Source organism: Lepisma saccharinum, chromosome 11, assembly GCF_977018435.1.
Source record: "Lepisma saccharinum chromosome 11, izLepSacc3.1, whole genome shotgun sequence".
Classification (NCBI taxonomy): Eukaryota; Metazoa; Arthropoda; class Insecta; order Zygentoma; family Lepismatidae; genus Lepisma; species Lepisma saccharinum.
In genome coordinates, this window is record NC_139239.1 from 54,588,503 (window position 1) to 54,615,214 (window position 26,712).

The 26,712-nt window shown below is 40.6% G+C and overlaps 1 protein-coding gene across 1 annotated transcript in view; it reads right to left on the reverse strand.

Annotated features, from left to right (window-relative positions):
* LOC145995258 (uncharacterized) overlaps window positions 1-26,081 on the reverse strand; it is a 66,052-nt gene extending 39,971 nt beyond the window's left edge. Inside the window, exon 1 of the mRNA XM_083131832.1 lies at window positions 26,008-26,081. Within this exon, the coding sequence (XP_082987958.1) occupies window positions 26,008-26,016 (9 nt within the window). The 5' untranslated portion in view covers window positions 26,017-26,081. The remainder of the gene's footprint in view (window positions 1-26,007) is intronic.
* Window positions 26,082-26,712: the final 631 nt, after the last annotated feature.

Below are 26,712 nucleotides of genomic sequence, written 5' to 3' on the forward strand. Positions count from 1 at the left end.
AAGGCAAAGGTGCCAGCTAAGGTAAAGGTAAAGGTACCCCTGTGCACGTGCACACATGCCTTGAAGGTGTATGGGGTGATGTGGAGGTATAGAACTCCACATATTCTTGATCTCGGCCATAGTTGAGATAATGTTATCAGCATCACGGCCGGCCTCCTTTACCCCCCAAGGGTGCCTGCAAAAATGTTTACATTTTTCCTTTAGCGACACAGGGATGAAACTTCCCAATTGGTGGATTAACTTTTACTGTACATATTACACTTTTTTGCGTACAAATTGAGGTATAAAAGGGTGGGGTGAAGGTCACACCTTGTCCTTTTAGATTTAATTCTCCTAAAGAAAATAGGACAACTTAATTATTTTGCTCCATTTTGATATTCATAACAGCATTAGCATTTTCTTCCAGAAATTTAAGTCCATATCTTAAACAATCTGGGTGTAATTTCCCCGACTTCAGATATTCTCACTCACACAGACCCAATATGCCGGCGATGTTACTGAATTCGAATCGACCTCTTTCTAAAATCCAAACAAGGCACAGGAATGAATCTAGTATAACTTCTATCAATCCAGAGAATGAAATCGCTATATCCCGTTTCCTTACTGTTATCCCGAAATCCCGGGATTACAATATTCATGTTCTCGGATATTAGCGATTATTTCCATTACACACTCCAAACATATTTTCAATCTGTATCCTGTACCTCCCCGATGGTGTAGTGGTAAGTAACATCGTCGCCTTGTGTTCAAGTGGTCCTGGGTTCGATATCCGGAGGAGGCACATGGCACAGTGGTTCGGATCCCACTTTAAAAACTGTAGGTCCAGTCCTAATTAGCCTTTCTGTGCATAAAGTGGACTTAAAACCACAAATCAATCAATCCAACTGTATCCTTCATGCTTCACGTAAGCCACATATCTCTTCCCGGTATTACTTTCTTCAATAATATGCATTTTGTATTTTTCTCTTCTCTCGCCAAAATTTGCAATCACTGGACAACAATACGGCCGCTATGCATGCTTTAAACAGTCTATAGGTGGGTTTTATGTGACGTCAGGATATGCACAGCCGCCATGTTTGCGACCAATTTAATTTGGAAATATCCACCACGTAGTTTTCGTTACATCTACACCAACTGCACGTTTGTTTTAACTGTGTTAGTATCTACCGCCTGCCCGCTTGAAATTCGTATGCTTACAAGAACTGGCCTCAATCATGGCTGCTCGAAGCCACAATGCAACAGTTTGTGACGTAGGTAAAACACACCTATACCGATTTCGCAGAAGTAGATGGTGAGGTGTTAATACCGATTCCAATAAAAAGGAGAAAATGCACAATGATGTATTTTTGGAAGAAGAATATTATTGTTGCATGTTGAACAGTGTTAAAACTGTCACCCCTCTTTTATTCTTTCCACGCCTTGTAATCAAAGGGTGCCGGGTTTGATACCCAGTGGAGGCACATTCAGAGGTTCGGATCCCACTTTGAACTGTAGGTCCAGTCCCGATTAGCCTTACTGTGCATAAAGTGGACTTAAAACACCAACTCAATCAATCAGTCAATTTATTATTTCCATTATGTTTTATGACCGCATACACATCCGTTATACATTGTCGCATTCGGCACATATCAACTCTTATTGTGCAACCGCGTGGAATGATCGAACGAAAGGGAAGGCATGAATGATCGAAACCCCGATCCCGGAATTACAGTCCGTAGTACCGAAATCCCGGGATTATTCGATCTACTGGGGAATGCATTCCCTATTCCAAACGTGTTCAGTATCATCACAGTGTGGAAAATACTGACCGTAAAAATTTCCCTTCCAAACTATACACGTGGGTGATGCTATGTAAATTATAAGTAATATTCGTTTTTCTAATGTCGATCAAGGTCATTGTGATATTAATTATTCATGATTTATCATTACCTTTGTTTTGAAATTAGTCCACGATTTCGTGACTAATAAACTTTGACGACCACCATGCCGCTAAAAGCATTATGAGCGCTGCAGACTTTGATCTCAAACTTCGCACAACTCAAGGAGGAGGACCAATTGTACGTACGCACGATGAAAACAAAAATCTGCGAGTAGAAAGTAAGAGAGATTCTTTATTTTATTGCCGACGCGGAATTTCAAGGTCATTTTGACAATCATTAAAAAACAGAAAAAAGAAGATAAATGTTGCGAGAAAGAGAGAGAGAGAGAGAGATTTGAGAGAGAGAGAGAGAGAGAGAGAGAGAGAGAGAGAGAGAAATGAACCGGAAGTCGGGGATTCGTCTGAGAGAAATCTCGGTTGTCAAGTACACGCACTCTTACCTTTGACGAATGCGACCTATTTGCAAGGAAAGTTTTATATGTGTAAATAGCCGATAGGACAGGACGGGCAAGTATGGGGAGAATCATATGTGTTGAGGAGGAGAAAAAGGGAGGAAAAGCTGACAATGAGAGAGGGGGGGAGACGCTTTCTCCTGTCTGGTCCATGGCCACGTGACCGTCTGAGAGGATGCTCTGGTTTTCTCTTTGATTTAATTAAGCTGTCGTCACTTTATGCCGGCCGGGACTTGACGCTACGATACGTGTTTTGTGTATGAACGTCTTGAAGCATCCTTTCGTTTTTCGCGCGACCTTGCCCTATATTTAACAGTTCCATTGCTTATGCTATATACCGGCCTCTTCCTAGTGGTAACGTCCTCGCCTTGTAATCTAGAGGTGCGGGTTCGATACTCGGTGGAGGTACATAGTGGTTGGGATTTCACTTTAAACTGTAGTTCAAGGCTCAATTAACCTTAGCTTCCCGTGCCGTACGAGAAACTTACACCTTAGAGAGGGGGGGTTGGGACTAACAGGCCCACTTTTTTATTATTAAACTTCAAGAAATAATTTTGTTATTGAATCTCTGCTTCCTTTGTTGTTTACATAGGTGAAATTGCCGGTCCCCGTGGCGGAGTGGTTAGCACATCGCCCTACGACGCCAGGCGTCCCGAGTTCGAATCCCGACCTTGGCATGGATGTTTGTGAGTGCCCATTCATCAATCATATCATCGCTCATCCCAATCTTCCCAAATTAGCCAAAAGTGGCACAAAAGGCGAAGTAAAATAAAGCAAATCAATCAATCAATGAACAAAGGTTAAACAGTAACATTGGGAACACCCTAGGGAAAAATGTAATTTATTTTCATTTTTTAATGAAAATGTTCACACTTGAAAAATAGAAAAACAAGATGGTCCTGCTGCTTCTCTCTTTCCTCGCGTAAGCTTGGTTTAAAACAAAACCCCAAGCTTATGCTACATGGTCAATGAAGGAAGAGTGACGGCGGAATAACATGCTTTAAAAAAATATCTCCCCCATACAAAAGTTAGATAGCACCCATGCTTAGTGTGGCATTCTAGTCTGCTTTTATTGATTGATTAAATTATTTTACATTGCTTTTCTTCCACTTTTGGTTAATTGCGCTGATGAGGATGAGTGATGATATTATTATTTGATGAAGGGGCACTCCCAAAGAACACCTATGCTGGAATTCGAGCCCATGACCCCTGGCGTCATAGCGCGCTGTGCTAACCACTCCAGAATGGTGATCGGCACTCATTGAATTACATTATACGTATCTAGGTGTAAATGTAGGCGTGGAAGATACAGTTCAATTGGAAAGTTCCTTCTATTATTAACAACCATATACTCTGTCCAAGCCATTGAACTAACAAGGAAGGACTAATTTGCACCGTAAAAGGAAGTCATTCTCTCGCTTACCTACGCCAGGAAATGGGGGAAGAAAAGCTGAAACAGACGAATTTTTCTATGGCGGCAAATGGAATTTTTACGACCTATTATTTACGAAATAAAAGCTATAGTTTATGAGAAAACATTACAATGAGTACGTCACTTATATTCAAACCCCACGGGATTTAATATTAAAATAACGATAGGCAATGCATTTTTAAGAACTTCTTGATAAAAATTGATTAATATTGAGAATTCCGCACTTGCTGTACGCATCGTGTTATAACTTATAACTTATACTTCGCTTTTCTGCCACTTTTAGCTAATTGCGAACATGGGGATGAAAATTGATATGATGAATGGATGCTCACAAACACTCATGCCCAGGCCTGGATTCAAATCCGGGACCCCTGGCGTCGTAGCACTCCGAATATTATTGTTGATATAGGAGCGACACTCCGAGCATGATTGGATTCAAACCATCGAAGAAATATTGGGAAGAAAATAAATTTAGTTTTAATGCACGGATCCATATTTCTTTATTTATAAATGCGACACTACATGCAAATGTCCACTCATCTTGTCTTCCAGCTGACAGCATCAAACTAAATAATAATTCAAAAAAGTATGGAATAGATTGAAAAGTACACGTATATGCACAGAAACCTCGATTTTACTCTGTATTGAGTGAGACTAAATTTTGATTTCGTTATAAATGCATATATTTTGGACACGTTAATTCTTCCTCTTACTGTGTGACTGAGATAGATTATTATATAAATTTGACACCTAACATCTTGATTAAATTTCATAAAAAGACAAAAGATTATGGATATGGCAAGTGCGTGCAAGGAAGCTACATCTAACAAAACGCAAAACAAAATCCAGACTTTAACCCGACAGGACACGCGTTTTTCTACTAGGACGTAAGGATGCGGGCTGGATACAAAATTAATGCGCAATTAACACTTTCAGTAAAAAAACAAAACACAGAACTGAATCATGGTCGACAAATTTCAAACAATAGTTAACACTCATTTCGAAGTTTCGACACGTTCTGTAACCTAACAGGAAGTAAACAAACGATACGAAAAATGGTAGAAAGAAAATAGAATTCAAGTGGAAGTGGTCTTATCGAATTTTATCTCAGCTTACATGTCAAATATTTGCAAATCTAGTTACTAAGTTGGCATCTACAATTTAGTCTATCCACTTTGTCCTTCTGATACTAGTTTTCTTTGACACACTAAACAAATGACAAAATAGAAATGAAAGAACTCAAAATTCCAAAGGTAAGCAACACATAATATAATGTATATTCAGGGCATTATGAGGCAAGTGGCAAAAATGGTTGAAAATACAGGGATATAAGTAGAACCCGTAGTAAAACAAACTCTCCGACGACTGTGTTTATCTACGCACCGGATGCAAATGCAATAGTTTGCAACTGTGAACAGGGCAGTATATTCGCTACTGATTCATCATTAGATTATTACTGAGGTTGTACTTGTTTTAGCCGTAATTTAACAACGTGAACCTCGTATACTTCCGTTATCAGCACAAGAGTACCACAAGGCATCTGGACACAAACCTGTAGATATCAACCTTGCAACGAGATTTGCAAATATAATTGACATGTAGCTGGGCGTAAACAGCCACATGTAAGCTTTAAGTCCAATCAAATTTATCGTTGTTGATATTTGACATGTAGGCTGAGACAAAATCCGATATTGACACTTCATTTTCAATACGTTTTTTTAACATTTCTCATATCTTTGGTTCACTTCCCTCTTCCCCTGATATGACTGCTGATCTCCTGGCTGGTATGCAATGATGTTCAGTCTACTGTACGCGTATCTAGCTTCGTTTTACAGCTAATAATGTGGTTGGTAGTTTGTCATTCCTCACACACTGGGCCTCCCCGATAGCGCAGTGGTAGCGTCGTCGCCTTGTAATCAAGGGGTCCCGGGTTCGATACCCGGTGCATGCACATGGGGGTTCGGATCCACTTTAAACTGTCCAGTCCCGATTAGCCTTACTGTGCATAAAGTGGACTTAAAACACCAAATCAATCAATCAATCAATCATATAATTTCTCACACAATTTGTGTGTTCCTTGCAACTCTGCCGTGCGCTGTTTCGCCGCAGGAAATGAAGTCACAGATACTATCAATGGTTGTGTTGGGTTGCCAGCATCCAGGCGGCAAAACTGTCTTTTTTGAACGGCTGTAGTGCCGAATCGACGCAACAACGGGAAAAATGTTACTGAGAAAAGTTGTTTGATTTGTTGTCCTCTATATGAATCTGTGGTCCGTGGGCACCATTAAAATGACACCCTGTATATATAATACTTCAAAAATCCAAGAATATTGAATATTGATATTTATTGATATTGATACGAGCCCTTCGGCTGTGCGTATCTTACAATATTGTTACATAAACACCCCGATCTTAAACATGCACCCCATTTATCATACATTCAGAAACATTTATAAACAGAAACATTTGGAAAATAATTACATACTATGTACATATATAAATAGCAATGTGGTCCTCTTCTTGCATTTGTTAGATTGTTCATTTTCACAACACTACATTACACTCTTCACCTATGCTTGAGCCGCTGCTGTTCCGTACCCTTCACTTTCACTGACTCCTTGCAGCAGTTTCCTGCGCTCCCTCCAAACTGCATGAAAATAGGAGCCCAGGGCTTTGATATTTACATTCGTTATACCACTCCTCTCCTCCCTACATATAGCCTGGATGGTCTGCTCAATGCTGTCCCTTGCACTGTCCCCCCATTTGCGTTGTCTGAGGGGTGCCGACCAAACACACTCGTGTAGGATGTGAGCCATCGTCTCCTCTCCGCCGCATAACGTGCAGATGGCACGACCGTCCGGCCCCTTGAGTTTGTGTTGCCTCCACCCCCTAGCAGGAACCAGGCGAATCCACGTCTTTGCTGGTACATACACGTATCAATATATCGTTTTCTCCCCCATTCCACCCACACCCCTGGCGGTTGTGCGGCAACGAGCGTTACCTTCTCCCTACATTCTGCCATGATGTCTTGCCTGCTACCGTCCACCAACCTCTCCCTTATGATTTGCAACATCCCAGTTTCGCACCTCCCGCCCCTCACCTCTTCCCACAGTTCCCCCAGACCCATTCTGTACAAGTCGTCCTTAATTCCACTTGCCCAGTGGCGTGCGAACCCTTCCTCAATCTGAACTCGCAGACACTGTTCTTTCAGTGAGTCTCCGGCCCCTTGTTCCAGCTTCATCCAGTACTTGAAACATCTCATCCTCGCTTCGACATCCTCCCTATGTTTTCCCATATCTCTCAGGACGCCACACGTGCTTGCACTCGTGCTGGTTCCCAGTATTTGTTTTAAAAACCGCGCTTGTATCTGATTTGCTACTCGCCCCCCTACCCTCCCCCATAGTTCCGCGCCGTAAAATAGGGTTGCTTTCACCGTTGCTTCATAAATTTGGTCCAGCAATCTCACACTGACTGTAGGGACTTTCCGTTGCAGTCGCTCTACCTTGCCCAGCCCATAACAAGCTTTTCCCTTTCTGCCTTCGATGTGCTTTGTCCACTCCCCTGCCATACTCAGCGTGATGCCTAGATAGGTGAAACGTTTGACCCTTTCAAGCTCGGAATCCCCATAGGTCCACCGCTCCTTTGCTGCGAAAACATAACCTTTCTTGAACGCCATTATTTTAGTTTTTCGTGTATTTACCTTCAACTTCCATGTTGTGCAATATTGTTTAAGTCTGTTCAATCCCCGCTGTAACCCCTGTACTTCGTTTGATATTAAAACGAGATCATCCGCATAGAGAAGGATTGGTATCGGTGTCGCAACTATCTCCGGTGTTTCAGCTCCTTCTTCTCCCTCGAAGCTAGCAACATCATTAATAAAAATAATGAAAAGTAAAGGTGAAAGTATGCATCCCTGCTTGACGCCTACCGTGCTCTCGTGATGCCCAGACACCACCCCCTGCCCACATTTGACACAAAATTTGACCCCTCTGTACATATTCATTAGCATATTAATCATTCTAGCCGAAACCCCCATGTCCCATAACTTCCCCCACAGCATTTGCCTATTGATAGAGTCAAACGCCTTTTCAAAATCAACAAAACAACAATATAATTTTCCCCTTTTCTCGTTTAACTTGCTTTGGATCAATGTGTTCAGGACAAAAACATTATCTATAGTGCTATAATTGGACCTGAAACCAGCCTGCAGGGGGGTCAGTTTGTCAAAAATATCGGCCCATTTTCTCAATCTGTTGTACAGAATACTACAATATACTTTCCCTAACACGGGCAGGAGAGAAATACCTCTGTAATTATTAGTGTCATTTACATCCCCTTTCCCCTTGTAAAGAGGACAAATAACGCTCGTTTTCCATATTTTTGGGAAGGTTCCACTATTGAATATGTTGTTGAGCAGAGACCTTCCCGTTTCTGCCAATCGCTCGTTACAATTCAGCACCTTCACGAGATCTGGTCCGATTCCATCGATACCCGCCGCCTTGCCGGTCTTCAGCGAGCGAACAGCCGCATCATATTCCAGCCTCGACACACTTTCGTCAAGGATTGGAACAAAAGTACCCAGGAACCTGCCCTCGTTTGGAATAGCCCCTGACCCCCCCTCCCCTTCCAGCAAATTGAGAAAATGATCCTCCCAGCTCCGTGCAGAGATACTGCCTATTGTATACCGACTCCCTTGCAGGTTGCGAATAATCCGCCACAAGTTCCTCGTATCCCGGCCCTGGATGGCCTCCTGAAGAGCCCTCACTTTCCTCTCCCCCCACAGCTCCCTCTCCCTTTCCAAAACTTGCGCGTAACGCCGGCGTTCTTCTAAGTAATTTAATCTAGAATGCTCAGTTTTGCGAGCACGGAATTGCCTTAGAGATCGATCCAATATTCGTTTGTGCATCTTGCATTCGTCATTATACCACGTGTCAGCCTTGCTGGGAACTTGTTGACGTGTGTCCCGCAACATGTGCCTCGCTGCTCGCATTATGATGTGGTAGTATAAAGAGACCCCTCTTTCCACCTCGCCTTCGCCCAACGCTCTTTCCATTTCCCTCGTAAGCATAACCGCTATATCATCTTGCAACCCTTGTTGGAACCACTCTAGCCCCTCCTCTGAAATCTTATATTGCCTCAGAATCGAGGTTTCCTGTTCTTTCTGCCAAGGAATCGCCACTGCATTAAAATTAACCGTGATCGGACACCCCACTTCCAGCACCAACGGGAAGTGCCGACTCTCTGTCCGCTCGTCAACATAGAACTCCGCCACCCTATTGGCCAATCCGCAAGTTGAAAAAATATAGTCAATCACAGACATCCCGGCCTCGCACACAAATGTGAAATCTCCCTCGAAATCCCTCCCGTATTTCCCGTTCATGACCTCTAGTTCAAAACTCTCCGCCAGGTTGAGCAACTTTCTCCCTTCCGCATTTATTTGTTGATCTAGGCTTCGTCTAACCCTCCCTCCCCCCTCTTCCCCGTTCGTCGTGCAATCCTCCCCTCCAATTCTCGCATTAAAATCCCCCAGCAACAGCACGTCCGTCTGCGGATATTTATCTTCGACAAGGTGCAGAAAATCAGCTACAATTACAATCGGCTTCTTGTAAATTTTGTTATTTCAGGATCTTCCTTATGAATTCATGGGAATTGTTAATTTAAACAATTTTAAACTGTGGATAGGTATATAAATCTAATTTTTCTCAAATACAGTACTATAGGTCCCGTTTACCATGTATTTAGTGTTATAAAGTAATGATCACATTTATAGCTTGACGTGATTTTTATATCCAAACTAAATTAATAATTCTATTATGCCATCTGTGAACAAAAATTACAAGCGCATTATCTTCATAGTGCAATTTTGTTGTCAATCAAGTGTGGCTTAATTGAAGTAGTTAGAGGTAATAATGTAACTAGGCTGTTCGTGTGATTTTTCGGAGTCATACTAGGAGCCTTGCCCACCCACTGACGTAGTGGCCCTTACATGACGAAATTCGATACAGAATGAGATAGTGAAACTGTAAATAGGAAATGAGACTTGTAAAGAGGATGGAAGTGAAGTGAAGGTGAATTTGGACCTTTTGCTTTGATGGCGGGTGTGGGGGAGGGGTTGTTAGGGTATGTGATCCATAATAATAATAATAATAGTAGTAATAATGGGGAAAATAGTCGTCATTATTGATAACAATAACTAGAAGAACACCTTCAAATAATATAGAAGATACACACTCATTTTGTGGCGCAGTGGTAGTGTCATTGCCTTGTAATCAATACGATACGCGGTGGAGGCACAAGTGGTTCGGATTCCACTTTAAACTGTAGGTCCAGTCCCGATTAGCCTTACTGTGCATATAGTGGACTTAAAACAGCAACTCAAACCAAACACACTCATTTTGCACATTTTTTTTGTATTGTTACCACATTCTGCAACGCAAATATAGTGAAATTGTTATTCTACAGAAATGAACTATTTTCTTATGGAACACAACCCTGTTATATTCAACATGTTCTCAATTTCACAATAATCAGACATGATGCCGTCAATTGCATTAATGACATTTGAAACCAGGATACGCCACTGTCTCATGACTACTTTATTTTTGAAAGCTTACTTCAAAATTTTTGTGTTACATTTCCAGACGTGCAGTAGTAACTCGGGAAGGAGGGGCGGTGAAAATTTGCCACCGTTAGCAGGCATACTTGGGTCTATTGTAGGGATACATGTCTTCCCTACAATATGACAAATAACATTTTTCAACATTTCTGTATCAGTAGTTACTTAACAGGTAATGGCTGTACTTTGTTTCCTAGAAATGCTCTTTGTTTGTGTGTGGATAAAGATTAACAAGCGAGAATATTCAATAATAAATAAAACAAAAAATATAACGAAAATTCCATTGCCTTCATAAAAATAATAAATATGCTCAAAATGACCTATTTCTCAAAATGGAAAGAAAAGGGGGAAATATACCGTAACGAATTGGCTTTATTTAAACAATTATTTCATGACACATATTTTAATATAATCGAGCAATCTTTCAACGTTATTAAATTATACAAAATTATAAAATACCTTGCTCTAATGATCATTATCGATCTACATGGACATCTGAAGCAAAGAAACTTGGGGGGGAGGGGGGTTAGTTTGGAGCTACGTCCTTCCAACAATGAAGAAACATGGACTTTTTTGGGGGGATGGTGCATGAGGAAGAAGAGAGAGAGAGATGTGACGCAGTTAAAATTTGAGGTCGTTGAAAAACTGGACTGGATTTTTTTTGATTTTGCGCCAATGTAGATTTTCAAGTGGCCACTGTGAGCCACTTGACAAGGGCTCCTTTCGATTGAGAGAACGGTTTCCTGTGCAGTACACTAATTCCTTACTCCATGCCTTTGTTGTGTTGTCCACAGTATAAACGACTCTTTATCACTTAAACTTAACATTGTGTCATCCCCTTGCATTAGAATCAAAGAAGTCGGATGTCTGTTCCATGTGGAGGCACATTATACAGTTGTTCGGATCCCACTTTAAGCAGAAATATACAGAGTGGTCACAAAGTTGGCGTGCCTCTCTTTATTTTGGACACTACGATGATTATGGTTGACACATACTTGATGGTTTCAAAGTCCAGAACATCGGTATGTAGACCATCATTTTCGTAGCACAACCGAATTCTGCACCATGTTCTGGCAGATGTTTTGCGGAGATAATCCGGGGTCACATGTGTGAAGGCATCTCCATAGCTGCTCGTAACTCTTGCATTGTGCGATACGGTTATTTCTGACTGTGTCATTGATGAACACCCAGAGGTGAAGTCGGGACTTCTTGGAAGTTAGGTTAAGGTAGCTGGGTAAACTTGAGAACCTCTTTCAATCCACTACCCGGGAAAGGTCCTATTCAGGTAATGGCACACTTGAAACGTGTGCCAGAACAGGGCGCAGAATTCGGCTGTGCTACGAAAATGACGATCTCAACATCTAGATGTTCTGGAATTTTAAACCACCAGGCATGTGTCCATATCAAGCATTCAACCATAACCATCGTATGGAAAATAAAGAGTGTACGCCCACTTTGTGACCACTCTGTATTTCGGACAAGGTCCTTGCACCCTAAGCAAGTGCCTCGGATATAATAATAATAACCACTAACTCTCTAGCCTTCTTAAACCCGAAGGTTTATGGTTGCAGCAACACAAGGCTTCCATCTGTGCTTATCCTTGGCAAGATCAATTCAATCTTTCCATCTTTACCGATTTCCTTTAGGTCCACCTCAACGTTATCCCTGCATCTTCGCATTGACCTTCCTACAGGTCTCTTATATCAGGTTTCCCAACATTAATCCTGTAAACTCTTCTTTCCTCTCCCATTCGTGCCACACGGCCTGCCCATCTAAGTCTTAATAATAACCATAATAATATTATTTTTGTTCTTTCACGTCACTTTTATGCCACTTCTGGCTATTCGAGAATAACAACAATAACAGGTATAGAAGTATTATTATATGAGAAAGAGTAAAAAAGGTAAAAGAAATAGAGATATAATGACGTATGTTCATTATCTATCTACTTTATTTCTAGCCAAGACCACGAATATGTATATTTAAAATCTATCCTACGAAAGGAAAAATAATGTACAAATAAATAGAAAGTGCAAGACTTGAAAGATAACAAGAAAGTTGTTATTTCTAGCTCATGAGAAAGGAAGTTATTGATTATTATAATTATACATTACTTTTCGTACACACCCTCAATACAATATTGATTTATCGTAATGAAATATTTTCGTTTAGTCTAGTTGAAATAAATAAACTCCATATTATACAACAAATAGAATTACAAATATTTTGTTTATTTAATTTTAGTGCTGAAATACCATTGTAATTTTATTAAGCTTATTTAATTTTAGTTCTGTCTACTCTGTCGTGAGGGGTCCGGACTCCCTGGCCCCGCTTGAAATATATTCTTGCCTATTTGAGCACAAACTCGATTTGATAAGAAACTTGACAAAACCAGTATTTTCTTGTTCTTACTGTAGGGAAACGGACGAATGTTATACTTACTTCATTGTGAACGAGATATGACTTCTCATCTTCCGTACCAAGATTATGAATGCGGAACCTTTAGATCCTACTGTCTTCTGGGGCCTATAAACTACGCCGCATCCTTGCAAGAACATTTAAGAGCTATGTATACGCTCTCACGTGCAATGAAAAAGTCCCACTGTGGGAGGAACAGTCTGAGAAGCGGACCACCGTGTTGCAGGGTGGGAAATTGTCATCCGCATTTCAATTCTCGAACATGATCACTGTTACACGTCACGCAATAGCCTCCGACTGCGAATGTAACTTAAATGTGTTTATTGGCGAAAGATGCGTGTACTGTACACAGTGATGTGTGTCTACGCGTAAACAACGATAGTCTACATTCTACACGTAGACTATTTTATACACGTAGATGACGTAATCTATGTAAACAACATGGCGAAAGGTGAAAACTTAGCAAGGGGCGCCGTGAGAGTAAAATACAATTATACTGCGTATCAGTTGCTGATGTGTGAGGAGAACTTTTCATGCTCTTCCTTCCAAATTTGAACAATTTCTCACCTAGGAAGAGACCTAGTATAGGAAATATTCTAGTGTTTTATGCGAAAAAGACCACGCTTGCCTCACGACTGCCATCTGTTGTTGTTTTTTGAATACTATTTATCTTCTTCCATAAAGTTGATGATAGAAGAGAAGATAAATTTTTGTTGTAAATACGATTCCTTTCATTTTGTTAGGAACCAATATAGTTGAAAATGTCACTTTCCTTTCATGAAACCCTTGAAAATGCACTTTACATTGTCTACGTAGTTTATGTAAACTACAACCCAATGTAATCTACGCGTAGATTACGTGTAGACAACGCATGTAGACGTAAACTTATAGTCTACGGCACACTGTACAGCCCTTGTCTTGTGGACTGTAGCTCATGCAGTGATGCGTACGTTTCTCCAGACACCTGGTATTCTTGAGATTTCGAACGTACTTTACAAAAGCGAATGAATTTGAAATCCAAATATTTTAGATAAATTGAACAATGTTTCTTTGGGAAATGAAGAGTGGTGACAATTCCAAGAGGTTCTTGGCATATTAAACTAAACCTCATAGCGTAATACGCTTGTTAGAGGCAGTGGCTGCCAAGAGTCAGCGGATCGAGCCCCATCGTCGCTTTTTTGTTTTTCGAGACGGAGACGGCTACTTCTTTTCTTCAAGTGGCTCCAGAATTCTCCCCGCAATGCTGTGTCAGCATCGAAATTTTCGGGAATCGAACCCGGAACCGCTCGCAGCAAAGATGAAAGCGCTAACCATTTGGTTACGAAGGAGACCACTGGATCAGTGAGTCGTACAGTTGCCCTTTTTTAAGTTAACAAAATCATAAAGTTATGAAACTTTATCTTCTACGTAAGTAGTGACGCGAGAAGACTCCACCAATGAACACGTGAGAAGGAACGGGATTGCGTGGAGTGAGGGCGACTGCACACAGCAACGTGCACTGCTTAGCTCTGTCCACTCGATCCACCCCTTCTCTGCCGCTATGCGCGGTCTTGCTCCACATATTCCTGGGATAGAGTACAACAGTGTTTTATCCTTCATTAATTCACTACCTTTTGAATTCTTTATTACCAATCCCAGCTATTCGCATGCTACAACCCTCAGCTCTACTGGCCTCCCATCCCAAATCGTGCGAATCGCGTTACGACGTTAGGGGTCCCGGGTTCGAATCCTGGCGTGAGCATGGATGTTTGTGAGTATCCGTTCATCATACTCATCATACCATCACTCATCCTCATCTTCGCAAATTAGCCAAAAGTGGCACAAAAGTGAAGTAAAATTAAGCAGATCAATCAAAACCAAGTCGTGAGAGGCAAGAGCTTCCTTGTAAAGGTTGACGTGCACACAGAAAACTAAATGCATCATATCGATTGATGCACCAGAATACATCGATTGATACACTAAAGTATGTTCAAAGAATCAGATTCACATTTGATGCATTTGGGTGCATTTTTGTATGTCGTGAAAGAAACACCAAAATGCATAATTTGATTCAAGTGAGGATTTCTTTCAGTCGAGATGCACTTCAATGCATCAGTTGATGTTCCTTGATCTTTTCTAATGATGAACTTAAACGTTTCGTCTGAGCTACAGAGTTTATGTACGTAGTTCAGACGAAACGTGCATCATCAAAGAAAATGCAGGAAGGCGCATCAAAACTCCTGAAGGTGCATCAAAACGCATCAACTGAAGTGCATCTCGACTGAAGGAAATCGTCACTTGAATCAAATGATGCACTCGGTTGTTTATTTCACGACATACAAAAATGCACCCAAATGCATCAAATATGAATCTGATTCTTTGAACACACTTTAGTGCATCAATCGATATGATGCATTTAGTTCTCTGAGTGTGGGCGCCACTGTGTTCTTGTGTGTGACGTCAATTAGCTCGGAGATTAACTTGCTGTCGCGCTGTTCTCCTTTCGAGAAACCGGCTCAGTCTTAGAAGTTACCGTAAAAATTACAATATTCTACCGTTAAAATTTAAGTCTGTCTGTTAATTTACAAAAACGGTCGCAACAATTTTTAAAAATTAAATTTGACTATTTTATCATGCATAAGCATAGATTAGTATAAATTACAGCTGTGTCCACCATAAATATATTTTTAGAGACTGAATCATTAACATTACATTAACTAGCGTATTTACATAATGGCCATTGATACTTTAAGAACGGTCATGGTGATTTTTACAGTAGTTGGATGGCAGCGGATATTGACGGTCTTAGACCGTTATTTCTTCAGTCAACCTTTTACAGTGTGTGATATTCCAATTCCCGGAAAATTACATCTGTTTAGAATTTCTTCTAGAGCATTCACGTGAATCTTCGCCTCGTTTGCTTCGATGGTCTCTAGATATATGTGATAGGAAATAGGCTTACAGTGCCCATGAAACGATCACAAATACAGGGTGTCCATAAAGTCACGCAACCGAGATTTTGAATGTACGTAACAAAGCGATAGAGACATGAACCTTGCAATGAGTCTATGTGGATGTTTTTTAAATATTAAACAAGAAAATTATTCTCTACATGAACATTCAGTATGGGGGAAAAAGTTACTAAGGTGTAAAAAAGCTTTTGTATGAAGTAAAATCAAACATGAATGAAAGACAGCAATGGGATAGGTTTCAATTATTTTCGATATGTATCGATGCTCTATGTGGGTATTTATCGAATTTATAAGAGGACGATAAATTTTTACGCATTTTGTGCATTACAGGACGATTTAAGGGGTTAATTGTGACATAAAAAAAAAATGTGTTTTTTTTCGAAATTTCGAGGTGTACTGGCAACATTGGTCGTGTCAGAGGACAGTACCAGGTGTGCCAGATATTTGGCTATGCTATTCAATCAATGCCCAGATGAAGTAGAAGGTTTGAAATTTATCATACATAAGACTAATCTATCTAACATACCTTTTTGTCTCTATCGCTTTTTGTACAAAGCTTTCATACGTTCTAAATCTCGGTTGAGTGAGTTTTTGGACACCCTGTATTTAGACAATTGTGATAGAAACGACACAAAGATTCATCTCTGTTCTAGAAGTTTGAAGAGATATAACTTTCCTGGACTTGACATTTCATAGCAGTTTCTCTGTAGGAGAGCGATTTTCGCTAACGACTTTTCTGGCTCCGCCAAAAATTCAAGGTCTTAAAATGCTGAGAAGGGAAGCGTATTTACGATATCAGATCTGGAAGGAGACTACGTTTCCTTCAGCGACAATTTAGTGTCTCCATTATCCCATCTATGGTACTCACGACTGCATTGCAGTTGTGCTTCGGATGGGTAACTGCAAGAGGATAGTGTTTTATATCCGGCCTCCGTGGCGGAATGGTTAGCATAGCGCGTCCCGGGTTCGAATCGCGGCCTTGGTATTCCTTGTGAGTGTACCTTCATCAATTTCATCACATCATCACTCATCCTCATCTTCGCAAGTAGGAAAAAAAGTGGCAGAAATGCTAAGTAAAATAAACCAAGTCAATCAAACGATAGTGTTATATAAAATAGGAATTTCCAAGATAAGAAATTAAGATAACCTTAATAACTTTTTGGCCCAACGACATTTTGAAGAGGGGCTGAAGTCTGGTCTTGGTTTCGAATCCCAGAAGCGTACCCAGGATTTTATTTTGGGAGAGGCTGAACTTGGTAACTTACTACATCCTGTGTGTGTATTTTTATGTTGAGTAGATAAAAGTCCTGTAAATTGGAGATATTTGTAATTCAGCATTATCAATAGTAACAATTATATATTCTGGTACAATTGTAGTATTTGATATTTCTTGTTATTTTGCATTTGAAAGGAGGGGGCTGATGACCCCTTGAGTCCTCTCATTCCGTACTTACGTCTTCGCCGTGATGAAACTAGAGTAACAGAACAGAGATGGACAGAGGACAGTAATCGTACTTTATCCTCCGTTATATGTGATGTAGTACCTACTACTGCATAACACTATGCGACCCATTTGTTCAGCCTGTAATCCAGACACCTCGGGTTAGATTTCGAGCCGGGTTATATAGTGACTTGAACTCTTTTTCTAGTCTGTCCATGAAATGGACTTGAAACAAATATACAAACTTTTAAACATGCTGAAAAGTCAAGTTGTCCTCGGTTTGAATTCCGACCATAACATGTAATGTTTCTGTGGATGTTTTCTCAGGCACTTACTCATTTATCCTCATCGCTGCGTTTAACAAGGAAGTAGAAAAAGTAATTTGGCATACAAATACAGTCAATCACGTCAAATTCTTTTTGGCTAATCATATCCATGATGGTTATGCGTCATACAATGTTCGATCCTAGGAAGAAGGGTTTGAAAACGTTGTGCGCTAACAGTTCGGCTACGGTAGCTGGCAGATGAACAGTGTAACAGTGTAACACCAGCATCTTGACTCTAGTAAGTACCTTGCTAGATCGTGAATAGAAAATCGAACACACTCGCGACTGACTCTTCATGCTATACAACAGAAGAAAGAAAGAATATTTGAAGAGCTATTTGTGGTTAATATACGTCGCCTTTCTCGCCCCTGAGTTGATCATGACGGTGAGATGTTGAAATGAGGAAGGGACAAGCACAATAACCAATCAAATCCCTTTGGTCTCCCCGATGGTGTAGTTAAAATACTATCAAATTGTAATCAAGGGCCCCAGGTTCGTTCCCTGGTGGAACGCAGTGGTTCAGATTCCATTAAGAACTGTAGGTCCAGTCCTGATAAGTCTATCTCAAGCTTGAGAAACTCACGTACACCGTGGAGGCTGCGCCGTGCGAGGACCTCTCCTGCACACTGTCCCCCAAGGTCAGTAAGCAACAGAGCAGGAGAAGGCGCCCCTCTTTTCACAGAACTACATTATGTTTCCTCTGCCATGGTATCAATGTCACGCTCAACTGTTACGAACCAGATTACGATAGATTTCTTACTACACGAACGAGACCGTCGAAGCCTCCTGTCTCGTTCAATCCCTCCATTCTGCCCCTCCAACATTACAGTACCGCAGCTAGCTCTGCAGTCCACACTTGCATACGAGAGAACTCTCCAAATACTGTGAGTTGATCAGGTCTGGTGTATATGAACATAGACAGAGTGTCTACAACTCAAGAAAGTCATGAAATTCAAGAAATCAACAAACAGGTCAAGAAGGCAATAAAAATTCAAGAATTCAAATTGTGGTCAAGAATTTTTGCTACCACAATGACTGATTGATTTAGTTTATTTTGCTTCGCTTTTACGCCCTTTTGTCTAATCGCAAAGATGAAGATGAATGGTGGTAAGATAAAAGATGGATGAATGGAGAATCACAAATACATAAGGACAATAACACGAGCCCCACATAAGATTATTCTGGCTGTGAATCCAGACGCCAGAGCCTCGCTAGTCTGCCAATTCAGTCCAGGATGCATTAATAAATAAAGCAATTCTAATTCTATGTTAAATATAACTTCATTTTTCATCTTAACTGGTCTTTTGGTAGGGATTTTTCCTAAAATAAATATATTTTTCAATTGCTAATATCCAACTTTAACAAAATAGTGGTCGAATAAATAAAGGTTAAGAAAAGAAGAAAAATTGGTCAAGAAGAAGTCAAGAAAAAGTCATGATTTGTTATTTTGGTAGACCCTCTGAAAAAGAGGAGTTAAAAAAAACAACATGTTTCGATCCTTGGACCTCTGACTTCGTAGCACGTCACGCTATTTATTCCACTCCAGAAGTCATCAAAGAGCATGATAATTAACTTATAGAGAAAATAGTTAACTGATATATGATGAGAAAACCCATTAAGGCAAAAAAAACAAAAACAATCGAGTTGTGGTGATTTTTGGATCTTAGAGTTGACAAAATAAACTCAGTAACTGAGGTTAATGCCGCCCACACGACCAGACGAAGAACAAGCCAAAATGTTCTCACCGGCACCGTGGAGAGGAAAAAAAGAAACCAGGCTATGGTTATACAATGCATTTGGTAAATCAACGTCAAGAGGAAAAAGTTGGAGGAAGCAAGACAGGTGGAGATGTGAAGGAACATCAGAAATCAGCGAAGCGGAAATGTTTTGTGTGAAGAACTGCAATGAGAGAGGCGGGTACAAGGTTTTTTAGTAAGAAACTACTAGCGTTGTGTAAGAAAGGCGAGTGCAATTGAATCGTTTCATTCAGGCAGGCATTATAGAGGCCGCTGGCAGAAAAAAGCGGCGTTGGATCTGGTGTCATTAAAGACAAATTTAAGTTGAGCCATTTTCTGGATGTGCATTTAACCGAAAAGAAGACGCGATTTTTGAAACTTAATGATACGAGACTGATCTTAGCGGTCGTGTATTTCATAGATTAACTTAATTTATAATTTTACTGGAAAAATGAAATGCATTGAGTATTTTTACAATGATCCAACATTAAAACCTCCAAGGAAGTATTCATTTGGTAACTTGGCCATTTTTCGAGCTTCTACATGGATAAACGGCCAACTGTGGTAGGAAGCCACAATACCCCAGCTGCACAGGAACTTAGCCGTTTAGATTGGACGTAGTAAGGCTGGTCCTGCAACATACCAGGCTTTATTTATTTCTTTCTTCTTTGGTTGAACTGTGGTTCTGCTACTCCAAGCGCCCAAAGTTTAACCCCAAACCTACCACTAGTTCAAGAAGAAATGGTCACAAGGAAGGCCTTTACAGATGCTCTAAATTGCGACTCTCGAAAATAGAAGGTCACGACACCACTATGTAATCAGGGAGGCTATGTATAAGTATATTGGTGTGAGACTTGGGTAAAACTGCATCAAGATTGACTTGGAGTAATATTTCATTCATGTGGAATGTGCCAGTCAGTACTGGGAAAACACTGCCCTCAGTCGGAGGTAACGCCGGTTGCCAGAAATCGCGAAGTGACAAAAGTGTTGACCGGACAGACGTGTAATATCATTCCGTCATGGTCCCAGGAAGGAGGTTTCCTCATCAGTATGGCTGAAGCCTTCAGAATCAGCCAGAGATCAATTGGCAATAGCTTATCGGTGTTGTAGATTAGAGAGATCTACTCGATCAGCCGACCGCAGCAGCTACTCAAATTTGTAGCACAAAGGTTTAAATCGCAAAAGAAAATCATTAAATGCTTTATTGATTCATTCATTTATCTTACTTAGCTTTTCTACTCCTGTTTACTAATCGCGAGGATGAGGACGAACGTTGATAAAATGAAATTGAACAATGGACAATTAATCACAAACACACATCGATAGCACACTATGCAAGCCCACAAAGGATTATACTGTGTATAAAAGTGGACTTAAAATTCAAGCCAGAGCCTTGTTAGTCTGCAAAATGCACTACAGGGTGTAGTACTGGAAGAGAGGGTGACTTTTGGGTGCCAACTTGGATAGTTACTCCCTTTACACCCCAAATCATTAAATGCAATAATTCTTGCACGTATTAGACATCACGGCGTTAGCGGCTTTAAACCGAAAATGACACATGAACATCAATGCACACACACACACACACAAATGCCTGCAGTTATTGCGTCAGACATTAGAAGTGTGACTTTTATTGCGAATTTTTCTTTCAAAAACAAAGTCTATATGATTTTTTTTTAACTGCTGTAATAATTTTTGTTGTACTAGGTCCAATGTTTAAACTTTCTCACCTTTTTGATCACGTTCCAGCAGCCATCTATTTTTTTTAAAATTTAGCGGTCGTTTTGAAAGCGATTTTTCCTTCCCTGCAACCCCTCGTAACTGGTACTGCTTAACCTCAACCTCCGATTAACATTCTGTGATCCGGAAGGAGTCTTAATTGAATATTTTTTCCCCTCTGAAAGTTGTATGATTTCAAACACTTCCCAACACTACTATATTTATGCATGCCAAATGAGAACCGCAAGTTCGTTGTTTTCCAAAAATAAGATTTTTATTTCAAAGAGGTAGAGAGACTGCCACGTAGTTTATCAATCCTGAATGTGCGACTTCGCCGTGAAAAAATCCGACAAAAAATAGGGCAAGACATTTTTCCATCCATCAGTGTGCATTTTCCTGCAGTTTCATTCCGCTACATTGCTAATTTCTGAAGCCAGGCGTCTCATGCAAATCTGTTCTTTGTAATGCATTAATTCCACCGAGTTGAAGCGGTGTTTAAGTGCCGTTGGATTCTTTGTCACTTTCCCCTAACCACATTTCTTTCTGCTGCAGCCAACCTTGTTGGGAAGAAAGAATGGCAAATTGTAAAAAGTAGGCCACAAGTAAAAATAAGAAAGGACACCTAGTTTAAGATGCATTAAAAGATGTCTCTTTGACGAGATCACGGCAAAGATGAAAATAAGCTAAATCAGTCGCTTATGTTAGTTTGAAATTTTTCTCCAAATTTTGAAATCACATGGTCGGTTTTCCGTAAAATTTACAATATTCTACCGTTAAAATTTAATTCTGCCAAAACGGAACTACCGTTTTTTCGTGATTCATGACGTCACTTTTCTGTGCTGTGTCTAGAATGAGAAGTAAACATGACGTCGGAAACCTCTTGGAATATTAACAAAGGCACGCACCCCTGTGTGGGCCTGTAGTACAGCATTGAGACATATAAGAAAAAACTTTAAATTTAAATCTGAATATTTGGTCACGATCAATTATAGAGGATGATTATAAATTGCAGATTTGTTGCATTATTAATACATTTTTAAAAACAGAATCGGGGTGTATGTATCCAAATGTCAACCTCTTTACCACGTGGTACAAATGAGACTGCATTCTTGTAGAGTATCGAGGCTCTGTCGTCTGGACTCGCAGCCAGTACCATCCTCTATTGGATCCGTGTTGTATGCTGTCCATGTGTGTTTGTGAATGTCCCTTCCTTTCATCTTCGTGATTAGCCAATAGTGGTAGAAAATCAAGTAAAATAAATCAATCTATCAATCAATCAAAAACCGAGTTAACTCTGCAATGTCCGTTAATAGTTTACAAACGGTAATGGTCATTTTTTACGGTAGTTGCATGGCAGTTGAAATTTACGTTCTTGCCTTGTAATTTCTTGAGTCGACTTTTTATAATTATAGACGTGTTACCCACAAGGTTACAAATAATGTATAAACAAGATATTTGTCACAAGCTATTCTGGTGTTAACATCCTATGGTTATCGATCATATTTGAAAATTTAGAATATGTTTTGATGATAGTGATCTTCATGGATCATTCTCAGAGCATGTCTCAAATTATTTGTATTTATGTTATTTACGTCGCATTTCTGCCACTTTTGGCTAATCGCGACGATGAGAATAAGTTACGGGTAGATGAAATTGGACACTCACAATGAATGCTAATGCTCAGGCTAGGACGCGAATCCTGGAACTTCTGTGCTGTGATCGATAGTCACCCCAAACGTTAAGCTACCGAGCTTCGATCCCCGGTGGAAGCATACAGTCATTCGGATTCCATTATAAGCTGTAGGTCCAGTTCTGATAAGCTTATCAGAGCATTAAGTGAACTTAAAAACACAAATATTGACAAATGTTAGTATAATTACTGAGTTTTTTAATTTAATTCAGGGGACACATTTTCGTTAATTTTTGCATTAATTTGTTAGCAAATCTTCAGCTTGCACTTAACCCTATTTCTCCATTTGTACAGTCAGCGGTAAGCAAATTGTCCATCTTTGAATTTTACGCAAAGTGGGAAACAAAAACGCCAATAAGCAGAGGACATCCTTTGCTCTAGCGCAAGTACAGTCACGGACACTTCTGAAATGTAACAATCCCATTCACCCATTCATGGTCAGTGGGATCATTAGAACCCAGAAGTGTTCGTGACTATACAATTCCATTCCCTAAAGCACATAGAACAAAGTAGAAAAGAACGAAAATGTCGATGAGCAATTTGCCTACGTTAATTTTGCTGATGATTGTACATTTTCACCGTTCATCTTACATTGACATCACTGTTTGTCTTGGCAAAAATGCGCACGTGCGCACTTCGTGTAAAGAATGGAATTTCCATGTTAACGTTGAGTTCTGAGAGTTACTTTATGGAAGGTAAATATTTCTTTTACACATTAAATTGTAGTTAAAAATCGAATAAAGAAGGGTATAAAATAAATGCAACCACTTCGGAGACCAAAAGATGTCCCACCTGCTCTGGTAAAAACCGGACTGGACCTACAGTTCGCAGTAATTAAAGTGTGCTTTTACTGTTAATAAACTCTGGGTTCACTGGTTGCTGTTGTGCTATCAGGGGTGAGGGGGAGTCGTAAGTTCTTTGAAACACACCCAATGTGTTCGATTAGAAATTATCTAAGGGAAATCATGGTGCCATTCACGATCAATGAAAGCGTGGTAGAAGCATCTGTGGGGCATATCCATACAGATTGAGATTCTGTAGAAGTTTTTGCAGATTTTTGCAAACTCGGAAAACGTTGACTTCAAGTTGGTTTCGAGATTACTGGATTCTAGATGGCAAAAGGTATTAAGGTAACATCCCAATGAGACACGATTCGAAGGAGAGGAGATGGGAGAGACAGAAAGCTCTTAGATATTTTCAATTCGTTAGTTCTCATCGTTAAGTCAACATTAATGATCTGGACGTCTTTCCATTCCGCTTTTCTGCTTCTTGAGCCTCCTCGTGCACTTTGGAGTTGACTCACCACCGTGAGGAAGAAGTAGCGGACTCTGGTCTTGAAAACAAGAAAACGGCGGCGATGGTGACCACGCGTCACCCGACGAGAAGCCTCCAGAGGGTTGTTTGCACCACGGGATGGTTTATGCCTCTTGGGTTAACAGTGATAACGAAAGTGAAAGCTGAACTAATGAAATTGATTATGGGATAATCCCAAATATCCATGGTCATAGTCTGGGTTTGAACCTGGGAGCTGTGACCACTCCGATTTAGACGTTGGCGTTTAGGTGAGCCTTTTTTCAGAATAGGGTAACTAATGTGCACTTTTAGTATACCCAAGAACTTCTTATTAATGGACCTATATTGTATCAGGATTGTAATGTTCGGAGAGCTATGAAAAATCTTATCTTGTACCTAGTCGTAGAAATAATCATCGTTTAGATGAGGTTACAGATATTATTGGAGGTGGATCATATAGAGTAAACATTTTAACACAACAAGATTTGAATATTGTGTCGTGTTTCGCGTTCGAATCTCAGTGGGGCGTATTATCAATTAGTATCAATTAGCAGACTTGCAAGAAATTTTGCCCAAAAGGTTTTTTCCTTGCGGTTTTTGTTTAATTCTTCCCAAAACAAGGTTATTACAGAGGGATGTTCTGTGAATTACATTTTTTTCTGTTATATTCAAATGTTTAGGTGAGGCAGGATTGACTTATAAAATTGATTAATTGAGTTGGTGTTTTAAGTCCACTTTATGTACAGTAAGGCTAATCGCGACTGGATCTTAAAGTGGAATCCGAACCACTATGTGCTTCTATCGGGTATTGAACCCGGACCCCCTTTATTACAAGGCAACGACGCTATCACTGCGTCATCAGGGAGGCCCTGAATTATAAAAGGGCTTTTAATGGCTCTGTGTCTGAACCTATGTTCTTGCAAGTGCAATTTCAGAGGTATAAGCTGCACGTACAACATTTCTAGCTACAAATTCTGAAGTTTCAATATGTTCCAAAGGGAAGTTGTTGTGATTAGTGTGGCAGGGAGGTTTTTTGTGCATTTGCTCCGATTGGTTTAAAATTTATTTTAGAAGATACTGGACAACATGGTAAAATGTAGCTTGTACGCGTTAAAAATGGAGACGAATATTTTGGAGACGAATCTAGATATTACATTGTAATCAAGAAGTCCCGCGTTCGAGTCTTTGCGGAACCATTCCTACCAGCACTGGGGAAAACTGTGTCATCGTCATGGTTTGACCGCAGAAAGAGCTCATTTCAGTCCCTATTATCTTCGGTTCCTGAGAATATCTGCAAGTCGACCAATCAGAGGACGTTGAAAATGCGTCATCTTGCAGCAAATTGGCAACGGAGATGCTGGGAGACCGCAACTCGACACTAGAGTAGTCCATCTTTCGGAAGCACCGCCCGCCCAAGGCCACGACATTTTGCATCGCGTGGGTTTTTGCAAACGTCACGAAGCAATTTGCAAACGAAACCTGACATTTTTCAATGGTTGCGATCCCGTTGTCATCTTTTTTCCTTCTTCTGCAACGGGGAGACAATGGATTTGCATGTCGTGATGAGGTAGCGTCAGGTAAATACAGAGGGCTACGAAAGAAAGACACGACAGACGCCGGGATAATGCACGCGGTCTTCCCCAAATTGACGTTGCGGTGGGTCGGAACGAGGATGTTGGTTATTCTTGCCGAGGAAGAGAAGCTTTTCCCTGGAGTAGGGGGAAAAGATGGAATCCAGGTCGACCTTTGACATCTTCAAATCGGAATTAAATGGTCTTGCTTCCAGCAATGCTTGACCAGATTCCATGACCTCAATTTCCCGCCTCTTCATCAACAACCAAAACAAGAAGAAGAAACAAGATGCACAGGTACACACAAGACTTGTTGATGCCTCAAATCGAGCGTCGTTTTTCTCTTTAAGATTTGCCGAAAACAACAAAACGGCAACGGTCATCCACAGCACAGTCCTGTCTTCTACTCGTGGACACTTCGTCCTAAGGCACACGCAAGAACAGAGAGATTAGAGAAAGAACACTGCAATCACTAACACTTACTGCCTTCATTATTTCCAGTGTAACTGTATAATCTCCAGGAACCCTAGATGGACACCGTCTCTGGTGGAACACTGAACTACAAATGGCGAGGTGCGTCGATAGGAGAGCGGTATATAGAAATGACGAGGAGAAGGGGGCAACTGTGCCACTTCCGTACGATTGGTAGGTAGGGCGCTCACCAGGATGGAAGGGTTGGCTGACCCTCTTCTCTGCCTGCTCGGCTTGGCAAACGTTAGCGCCTCTTCAAGAGCAAGGACGAGATGTGACGTCACTGTGCTGGGTAGTCGCGCACCGCTCCGAAAGCTTTCTCCGCGTGTGTCTTCTTTATGTGATTGATTGGGCCTTCGAGTAGCAAGGAAGACCACGTTGTTCTGTATTTGCTCTCGTCCTGCTGATCGTAGCGGGAAAGTTGAGGAGGGTATATTTTGTCTTCTGCGTCGGTCTTCTGCCAATTTTCGTCAATCGCGACGATGAGGATTAATCATGATAAGATGAATTTGATGAAAGGGCACTCACGCAGGAATACTCAATTCGAGAATCAAACTTTGCATTGTGGGGCAGGAGGGGGGGCATTCATTACTGACTCTTAAGTGTTCATACACATGATATGCATATATTTGCAACTCTCATTTTATGGGATATAAATGTAGCTACATTGTGATATTATTAACTAGAAGACGACATTAAACTAACGTAAACAGTTTC